A 10130-nucleotide genomic window follows, 5' to 3' on the forward strand; every position below is an offset into this window, starting at 1 on the left:
GTAGAAACCTTCAAAGCTAGTAGTACAAGCAGACTGAGCCCAATCATGTAGACCTCCTCTGGACTCAGTTGTATTTTATCGCATTACCTCGAGATCCCGTTAATGCCAAAGGAGCGAGATCTTACTGCCTCGAATGATCTTCGGTCCATTGATTTTCGGGCAGCACAACTCATCAGTAGCCAGAATCAGGAATCCGAAGGTGGGGGAGTCTAGGTTCATGCGACCTCAGCCGCAATGCAGCAACAGCATCTCCCCTCGCTCGGACCTTTCGATTTCTGAAGATGTCCGCGAATCTACGGGGCAAAAAAGTCGGTGTCTCTACGATTTGGCAAACTACATTATCATGGCTTCACCTATTTTCCACCTTGCAAGCCGCCGCACATCAATATGAAGATTCCAAAAACCTCTTTGGCGGCGCTTCTCGGCGCATACCAAGCATCATCCGCCATGGTGAGCTCATGCTCGGACATCCTGCGCCCCGGAGCCCCAGAATCGGTCGGGGTGCTATCGCAGCCATTGAGGGACATGGTAGCCAACATGTCGCGCTTCACCGAAGCCCGGAACTGGGGCGCGCCGACGCACAACCAGGTCCTACCCGTGGAGCCCGGTGGCAGCGTGCTCGTCGCGCGCCATGGCCGCATCGTCAGCCACTTTGCCTTTGGCAAGCGAAATCTGTGGGCATCGGTCGACGGGTACAACGGTAGCCTGCTGCCGAAGTCGGATCAGGAGGACTCGACGACCGATACCATCTACGACCTGGCGAGCCTCACCAAGCTGTTCACCACGGTCGCAGTGCTACGATGCCTGGACGCCGGGCTCGTGACGCTCAACGGCACAGTCGTCACCTGGCTGCCGCGGTTCGGGGCCAACGGCAAGGAGAGTGTCACGCTGCTGCAGCTGCTGACGCACACGAGCGGCTTCGACGCGGACCCAGCGATCGGGCTATGGACGCCGCGCTTTCCCACGTACGAGTCGCGCATCGACGACATCCTGGCGACGAAGCTCATCAACGAGCCGGGCGCGGCGTATCTCTACTCCGACTTGAACTTTATGACGCTCATGCTCGTCGTGGAAGCGGTAACCGGGAAGCGCCACGACGAAGTCATCCTAGAGTTCACGTCGGCGATGGGCATGACGGACACCTACTTCAACCGGGACAACGTCGAGGGCGCCGCATCGCCACGGTACCACCGCGTGGCTGCGCAAGAGTTCCAGGAGGCCGTGAGCTCCGTCTACGAGCCGCCGCGTCCGCAGCCGGTGCGCGGCACCGTGCACGACGAGAACGCGTGGTCACTGGTGGGCGTCGCCGGTCACGCGGGGCTCTTCTCGACCGCGCTGGACACGGCCAAGCTCGGGCAGATGATCCTCAACAACGGCACGTACGGCGGGGTGCGCGTGCTGAGCCGGGCGTCGGTGGAGCTCATCTTCACCAACTTCAACGCGCGGTTCGGACCGCGGAATGCGCACGGCGCCGGGTTCGAGCTGGACCAGGCGTACACGGCGGGGCCGATGGCCAACATACAGGCGGCGAGCCACACGGGCTTCACGGGGACGTCGCTGGTGGTGGACCGGGCGAGCGGGACGGTATTTGTGCACCTGGCGAACAGGGTGCACCCGTCGCGGTACTGGAGCAGCAACAACGTGGCGCGACAGACGCTGGGCGCGTGGGTGGCGACGGCTCTGGGGCGGACGGTGCAATTTCCGTAGATGGAGGGGTATTTTACCGGAAATTGACTCAACGCTGGCAACTCTGTTAGCTCATAACGGATGAATTTGGTCGTCTGGTCGAAGACGATGAGAGCAAAGGATGATACGTACCGACCTAGGAGGAAAGGTTCCGGAGGCGAACCAACCATTGGCAAGAAAGATATGGAGCGGCGTCGCGCCGTCGCAATTGGAGAGCGAGTTGACTTAGCTTTTCGACGAAACTAATTGCATTTCAGCAGGCAAGCCGAACGAGCACAGCATAGGTCTAGGCCAGAGTCTATTCATTGTACAAACCGTCATTCTGTGATGGTGCCACAAAATCAAATACTCGTTGACGGATGGCAGCGAGCCGAAGATGTTGTCAGCTTTGTGCGTCCCTTGTGCGCAACATGAGTAAGGTGCTTACCCCGCTGTAGGTTAGTATGTACTGTACATACATACGTGCTGCGGGGAGGTGCGGGCAACCGGCACCGACAGATTCAACGAGGACATCTCCAAAATAGAGCAATTCAGGTTCATTTTCATGATGCCTATCCAGATTACTAACGTAGTCTTTTGGCCGAGACACTCCTGTCGATACCTTCACTTAGTAGCTCTCCTGGTCTCGCCAAGCTGGAAGCCTAGCACACCTGCACCACCCCCTCCTCCGCCTGTAAACGGATAGTTACACTGGCAGACAGGCACTGCTCCACTGTAAGTCTCAGGGTCCTGCGAATGCCCATTCTTTCCAACATGGGAATCTTCAGGAATCCTACCAGCTAAATTTCCATTAGTGCAACATCCCTTCATCATTATTTCGTCACACCCCAAGATAAAATTTCGCCGAATCCACGTATACAAGACAGCATCTCTGCGTAATCTAGCAAACTGTTATTCCTGCTTCTACACACCACCCCTTAACGACCTACCTACCTACCCTACCTTGATACCCAACTGACTTGCCCGTCGACAACCCAACCTACCCGAACCCGTTTGCCCATCCCCACCTCCGCCTCCAGATCTCCCGACGGCTTCAGCCTGGATTTCCATCGATAAACCCAGGCCACTACAACGACAGTTAGCATCAACAACCCGACTCATCAGTTTATGCCTGCCATCGCCCCCGTGGCTCCGCACACAGGATTTGAGCCCCTTACCCTCCGCGGCCCTACCGGCGGCGACATCGCGGCCCATGTGCTAGCCGCCATCTCTCGAGCAAGCAGCGTAGTCGACACGCATCAGTCCGCGGCAGTGCCATCACAGCTCTCGCTCAAGGGCCTCTTGCAGAGCGAAAACGTGCAGATGGTATCTATCCCTCCAATTTCCAGCCCCCAGGTGGCCAACGTTGTGCTAACTCCGAATGCCCAGATTCAGGAGAACCTCGCCGCCCTCGCCCGGTTCGCTGATCATCTCCCCCTCGACGTCGATGCCGCCGCGCCTCGCGTCTCCAACGACGAGCTCCTCATCATGGGAAACCTAGTACGGGATATCTCCGCTAGCCTGGAGAAGATTGAGTCGCTGCGCGCCGACGAGGACGAGGTTCTGCCCTTTGTCGCCGACAAGTATGTGCCGATGCGGCCCATGTCGTCGATCGCGCGGAGAAGGCGCAAGGAGAAGAAGGTGCGTTTTGTGCTCAATTGTGATACAAGAGCGTGTTCTAACAGATGCTCAGAAACTGAAAATAGCACACAAGTGCCACAGTTGCAAACGTCTCGACACGCCGCAATGGCGACCCGGTCCCGACGGCCCTCGCACGCTCTGCAACGTCTGCGGCTTGATTTACACTAAGAGACAACAGAGACAAGCTGAGCAAGTAATGCGCCCTTCACGAGACGAGTAAATATCCCTGGATGGATATTTTAATAGCTACGCGATGACGACACTTGTTTTGTTTTGATATGTTTGAAACGCTTGATATGCGACAGATACCATTTGCATTTCTCTCTTGGGACTTTCTCTTTTATTTCAACTGGCCTGGAGGCATCTTCAGTTACTGCAGGGTTTCAAAGTGCATTAAAAATTTGGAATGTGGAATATGGAATATGAATAGGGATTGAAAATTGTTTGATTTGGACCACTACCGCGGGAAATTTTGACATTTGGGCGGGCCATCACCTTGTTACGTCACTACCCTATTGTGATTTTGACCCTAGTGACGTGTGGCAGGTGTGCATCAGCTCTTTGGGGTAATTTTCCTACCAAGGTTCACAAGAGACGGTGGAATTCGTTGAATCTCGAAGCCGTGCGTTCCTGCATCCGTGCAATTTGTGAATGGCGAGATGGGTCTACCATGAATCTTGAGACACTTGACAACTGCAAATTGATTAGTTGTACGGACGCAGTTGCTCATATCGACAGACCCAACACGGACCAGCTGCCACCGACAGTTGAAGATAACAAGGCACAAAGAAAAATAGGGCCGAGGAAGTCCAGCATGTTGACAACGTGGTGCACGTTCACTGATCAATACTGCGCAACCGAAGATGCAAAGTCCCATTACGCCCGGCTCCGCTGGGGACTGCGGGTAGGCACTTCCGGTGTACGTGAGGTCCCGTATCTCATTGAGGGTTGGCCGACCACGGAGACGGCTCAGGCCAATGGCAGCGAATGTAACAAGCCAAAGAAGAAAGAGGGGGATGTGATTGTCAGATGACGGCACGAGATGGCGAATGGGGGTGGTGGTGGCGGAGTTGCGGCGCTGGCATGGCTGGGCTTTTGTCTCGGGTGCTTACAAGAGGGCTTGAGGGTCTTCTTTTAACACATGTGCGGTGATGCGCCTCTGCGAGAATATGGAGTTTGAGGCGTCTTTTAGCTTTTTAGGGGGGTTCACTGTCTGTAAATCCCAGCATGCCCTCTCGAGGGACCGAGCGGTGGTGGTTCGCAAATGGTTTGGACGGCTGCCTGGCGACGTGACTTGGCCAGGAAGGGCAAGTGAGGGACGAATTATCCCCAGCAGTGCCAAGGTTGATAAAAAAGCTCATCGGCGGCCGGCTCCGACTTTCACTTGTCTCCGGGCTTACTTGGTCACAAGGAGGTCTTGCTGGCACGTTTTCCATTCTGGAAAGCGAAAGGAAGTTGGGCCGGTTGTCTGCGGGTTTGGCTGATCATCCCCATCGGGCGCGACACTCCTTTCGGTGGCGAATCTGGCCTCGGTTTGTACTACCCACACGGGCTACTGCAACTCTAGCAGCGGTGCCTTGCTTTAATTCCTCTCTGCATTGTTTATGGTTAGATGGCGCCGTGAATGGAATTCTAGGGCGCAGCTAGAGCGTGGTTCGTTTTCGCATCATTTGAAGGCTCTTGGTCTGAGTCGGTTTGCAGGCGCGGGCTGTGCTTGCTAGCGCTGCACTGTCAGCTGTAAGGCAGTTGGCTGGGGGTTCGCTCAGCCGCAAAAAGCCATTCATGCTTTCTTTTCTTGATGGCGGGCAGAAAAGCACAGTCTCGGCACGAGTCGTTGGTTGGCGCGGATAGTGGTTCAATTTTTGGAAAAAGAGAAATGAAAAAGAATGAAATCAATGGTCCTCGGTCAGAGGTAAAAAGTCAGCGTCTCGTCTTCGGGCGCTGTTGGCAACTTATTAATAAGACTCGTTAAATCGCGGGGCTGGTGACGTAGTTGGCAGGATTGGTAAACGAGTTGCCCGCCTAGACTGGGTAACGGATAGATGGAAATAGAAACGCAAGGTAAAAGTTTTAGAGCAATAGTTTCGTATAGAGACAGCATAGAGACAATTCCTGTCGTTGAACTCGGTTGTCCGTGATGCGAGGACTCGCAACATTCTTGCAAAAAAAAAAAAAGCCCTGCAGTCTGCCCGTCTTTAGGCATGGTGCACCATGAGTCCAGCTGAGCTGCCATAGGCAGCAGGAGGACACTGGCAAGGGTGAGCGGAGGGACAGATTGTCAGCCCTGTGGGAAGGGGGACGGGATAGGAAAGGAAAGGGAGCCAATGATGTTGGAATGACAAGAACATGACTCCAGTGCATCTTGCGGGAGGGAGTCAATAACGTGAAGGGTTCTGGGTACCTGCAACCACTGTACCCGCCCGTACATTGCCGTTGAACGCCTGGAAAGGTTCTCTGCAGGCTTCTCCCGCTACTGGGCTAGGATGGATTTGGGCAGGAGCCGCTGCAATTGCCCGCTGTGGGGTGGGGGCTGCGGCGCGGAAGTGCCACACCGGGCCTGCTTGCTGGCTTGTGGCTGGGCGCTGCCCCCTCCCTTGTCTTGCAGGAACAGGACGGGGGCAGGCAACAGGGTCAGGCTCAGGCTCAGGTGGCCCATCAGCGAGGGGCGAGAAGTGAGGCGAAACGAACGGCGGGCTCCTTGGCTCCCTGTTACCCGTGGGGCCGTCGAGGAGACGAGGGTCGCGCCGGTACTTGCCTCTTTGTACCTGTGACGTTGCTTGCCGCTCCTCGTCGATGCTCGACTGCACTGTCGTGTCGTGCCTTTACTCTTTTCGGCGACAAGACAAGACACCACAAGCAGGTTGGCTTGTAGCAAACAGAGTCATACCTCCTCCTCCTCCTCCTCCACCACACACGCATCACTCAGCGAGCTAGTCAAGGAAGTCCATCGCCGCTCATACGGCCGGGCGGCAAAACCACCATGACCACTCGTACTTGACACCCCTTCTTTTTCCTTTTTTCCCTTCCATTCATTCCCTCAAACTATTCTCCATTCATCTCCTGTACAATACCTCAAGCTATTGCCTCGAGTTGGCCATCGTTTGCTGTCGCACACATACACACATAACTACCTACCTACCAACAACTGCGACTCTTCACTCACACGTTCGGCCCACCGTCACCTGCCCACTCATCACGAGCCAAGCACATATCTGACCTGGCCGCAGCAGTCTTGGCCTAACCTGTCTGTCGATTCTTCTTGATTCCCACCCCATCTACTCGATCTTTCCTTCTTTGCCAAATCTCTTCTCTATCCTTGTCGTCCGCGGGAACCTGGACAGCGCCAAAGGCCACATCGACGCTCACCAGCCCCAACCGCGCTCGCTTACACACAACGCTGCTGCCTGGATAACAAACACAGCCAACCACGCAGGCTGGCGTGCTACTGCATCTGTCCAGCATCCCCAATACCCCGTTGCCATCATGAGCGGTAGTGCAATAGCTCGCCGCATCGACCATGTCGACGCCCTTGCCCGCACACTCTATCAGCGCACAAAGCAGATTCCTCCGCCTGCGTTTGAAGATGCCGCCGTCGCTGTTCGACGCATGTACATGACCCTCCGCGGCCTCCGCGCTGAGGCTGATGACCCCAAGTCCGTCCTCAGCCAGTCTGACTCCCCTGCGACCTCTTTCGCAGCACTCGGTCCCATGATCGACCACTGCGAGGCTGCCCTCAGGCAGCTCGAGACGGTCCTCGATCGTTTCGATGCCGCTGGCAAAAAGGATAACCTGGCAGGTCGCGTCGCGTCTGTCGAACTTGCGAAAAAGGAACTGGACCTTGCCATTTTCCTTGACTTCGTCCAGACGCGGGCAAAGACAACGTCCACCACTACAGCCCAGCAGTCTGCGGACCATATGAAACATGATGTCGGCGCTACAACTTCCAACGTTTACAGTCGACATTCCCACGTGCGTAAAGCCGACACCGAAGCCACATTGCCACAATACAAGAAGACGCTTGAGCGCCTGGGCCTCACGCATGACGAAATAGAGGCTGAAGCGGTACGAAACCTGCAACCCCCAAGCTCAAAGCAATCTGCTGACATCGTGATTCAAGGCTGTAGTAGAAGCAGAGCGTCGACGGCAAAGCTCTGAATTAAAGGGCATCTGTGATGCTACGAATATACCCACCTACCAGAGCGTGGCCGAGTTTGAGGTGAACACGGCCCCTCAAGTCCGGCATCCCGTACAACTACCAGTGGTGCCACCTAAGGTGCCCATTCCGCCGCCCAAGGAAAAAAGCTCACCCCCCAAGAATGAGAAATCAGGACTTGGCATTAATGCCGATGCTTCGCCCACGGGGAACCACTCACCGACGGTGCTCCCCACACAGTACTCCTTCAATGTCCCATACGCCAGCATGGAGGACGACAAGGAGCCCGATCTATCTATGGCGCTCATCTCGACCAAGGAGCTTGTCTCCATGGACAGCCTAAATCAGAACATGAATGGAATGAACATACACACAGATCCAACAACTGCGCACTCGAGCCGTCTAGGTGACGGCCCGTCGCGATCGCCCACCTTGCCAACGGTTGTCGCTGGCTCACCGCAGCAACACTACAGCAGCGTGGCCTCCGATGCTAGAACACAAATTTTTGCAGGTACTAGCCCGGGTCGTTCATCATGTCTTGGGCCGGATAGATATGGCAGGGAAATTCCGCCCGAAGCGCAGTGGACCAAGATTCGCCGCACCCTCGTCAGCCCCGAGGTCCTCCACCGCGCTGGTGTGCGATACGAGGCACGACCCGAGTATGTCGCCATCCTCGGCCGTCTTAGTCGTCATGAGATTGCCGAGTTTGCTCGCCAAAGTGCCGAGTGCCGTGCTGCCCGCCCCAGTCGGCCCCCACTGCCGCCCCGGCGTTCCGACGACGATGCACGGCCTACTAATACCAAGGCGGACGTCAAAGCTAACGGAGATGGTGCCCGGCCTACTAACCTGGACACCAAAAGTAAAACTGAGGGTGCCCGGCCTATCAAGGCGGATGTCCAAAGCCATGGTGACGGCGCCCGGCCTAGAAACTTGGATACCAAGAGTCATCACAGCGACGACGACATCCTCTACGACTCTGACGACTCAACTGACTATTCAGATTACCACCGCACCCACGGCAAGGGCACTCGCACCTACCCATATATCGTCAGTCCACCGTCTAAGAACAGCAAAACGTCGCCTTCCACAACGGTTAAGCCTAAACCCATCCTCAAGAACAAGCACGAAAACCACGTGCGCTTCGACCCGGAACCGCACGACCTGGAACATTCCAGCAGCGCGCCTAGTTCCTACAACCACGACCGTCACAGGGACTACTACTATGGACAGGGTAGTTCGTCATCCTCGCGCCGGTATAGAGAGCACTATGACCGCGACTATGATGACCGCGATGAGCGGCCGCACCGCAGCCACAGAGATCGACGCGACCGGAGGAAGAAGTCATGGGGAGAGACGCTTGGTGCGGTGGGCATTGGAAGTGCCGCGTTGTTGTTGGGCGGCGTCGGATTTTAATACTTAGATATCTTTTCTGTTTTGTTGTTCTTTTTACTTTTTTCATTGGGTTTGGAAAACAGAACACGGGCTTTTTATGATGACGACTCACTACGACTATAATGACGAAAAAAGGATCTACAACATACTACTTGAGCTGAGCTGTACAAGAAGAAGGCATACATATATATTGCTGTTGTCCCTTTTCTTTCAAGATATTTTGCATAGTGAATAAATGAGATTGATGACAAGACTTGAATGACAGAGATAGGTCCTACTCTCGGCAAGCGACTCAGCAAGATTTAGCAGACTACAGATTAGCAGGGACAGCATTTAATATTTTACGGTTATGCGGCCAATGAAGACAATTTTGGGCACAACCCTCAGCCTGTTTTAAGCGCACCATTGGCAAGCTTACCCTAGAGGTTGGATAGGACAAATCTTCAGTTGAACACGTTGAAGAGAACGAGCCAACGGACGGCCTCCACTTGGTTGCAAGAGGGGGGGGGGGGGGGTAAAAATATGCAAGCATCTGTGAAGTCTATGACCTCATTTCAGGGGACGATCCCCGGACGAGGGCCGCTGTGGCTTTCTTCGTGGCGGTCGCGGCCAGGGTGAGATGGCGCGCGATGCGCTGGCTTTGTTCAGGGCTTTTTTTCTGGTCACGCAAAACTTGATGCGAAAGGCCTCCAAGACGACGATGCACGTGTGTTGTTGTCGTCGCTGGACAGTTTCCCCATTGACCATTTCCCATAGCTCAACAATTCCCTATCGTCAAGCCAATACGAAAGGCTTTTTGTGCCGTAGCAAAGCCCCTATTACCAATGGCAGAAAAGTTGGGCTGGGATGTTCCGCATCTGTTGGAGGAGCGACAGGAAAAACCCAAGTCATTGAGCTTTGTTATAAAGTTGTTTGGCGGCCGCCGAAGCGATAGGTGGGTTTCGTTGCCGTTGGGTTGTTCGTGTCGGAGATGCCCAGCGGTTCGGTTTGAGGCTAACCAGGAGCCAGCGAAGTGAAAGTTGGGTTGTTTCGGTACCTAACTAGTTTCTAAACCTGCAATTGATGGAAAGAGAATTTAATTTGCAATTCTTCCCCGTACTTGGTCGAGGATTGATTGACATGCAAGCAGGTGGTGATCCTTGGCAGGGCGGGCTGTCATGCGTGCCCAGGTTACGACGTTGAGTGCCGAAAAAAAAAAAACACAATTGGGCGGAGTAAGAGGGAGCTGGTCAAGAGCCATGACCAAGACCAATTCAAGAAGCAAAAATAATGCCGCGGC

General features: G+C 54.9%; 3 protein-coding genes across 3 annotated transcripts; all 3 read left to right on the top strand.

The window, feature by feature from the left end:
• Nucleotides 1-387: 387 nt before the first annotated feature.
• ISF_07206 (Beta-lactamase/transpeptidase-like protein) lies at nucleotides 388-1707 on the top strand (the record flags this gene model as incomplete). The annotated part of the gene is made up of 1 exon (XM_018850809.1): nucleotides 388-1707. The coding sequence occupies one exon, from the start codon at nucleotides 388-390 to the stop codon at nucleotides 1705-1707; it is 1320 nt and encodes a 439-aa protein (XP_018702087.1).
• Nucleotides 1708-2793: 1086 nt separating this feature from the next.
• Nucleotides 2794-3526, top strand: ISF_07207 (transcription factor rfeH-Penicillium chrysogenum; the record flags this gene model as incomplete). Its single annotated transcript, XM_018850810.1, has 2 exons — nucleotides 2794-3306; nucleotides 3359-3526. The coding sequence occupies 2 exons, from the start codon at nucleotides 2794-2796 to the stop codon at nucleotides 3524-3526; spliced, it is 681 nt and encodes a 226-aa protein (XP_018702088.1).
• A 3263-nt stretch (nucleotides 3527-6789) lies between these two features.
• ISF_07208 (hypothetical protein) lies at nucleotides 6790-8872 on the top strand (the record flags this gene model as incomplete). Its single annotated transcript, XM_018850811.1, has 2 exons — nucleotides 6790-7368; nucleotides 7424-8872. The coding sequence occupies 2 exons, from the start codon at nucleotides 6790-6792 to the stop codon at nucleotides 8870-8872; spliced, it is 2028 nt and encodes a 675-aa protein (XP_018702089.1).
• Nucleotides 8873-10130: the final 1258 nt, after the last annotated feature.

Source organism: Cordyceps fumosorosea (assembly GCF_001636725.1).
Source record: "Cordyceps fumosorosea ARSEF 2679 chromosome Unknown scaffold_20, whole genome shotgun sequence".
NCBI classification, from domain to species: domain Eukaryota; kingdom Fungi; phylum Ascomycota; class Sordariomycetes; order Hypocreales; family Cordycipitaceae; genus Cordyceps; species Cordyceps fumosorosea.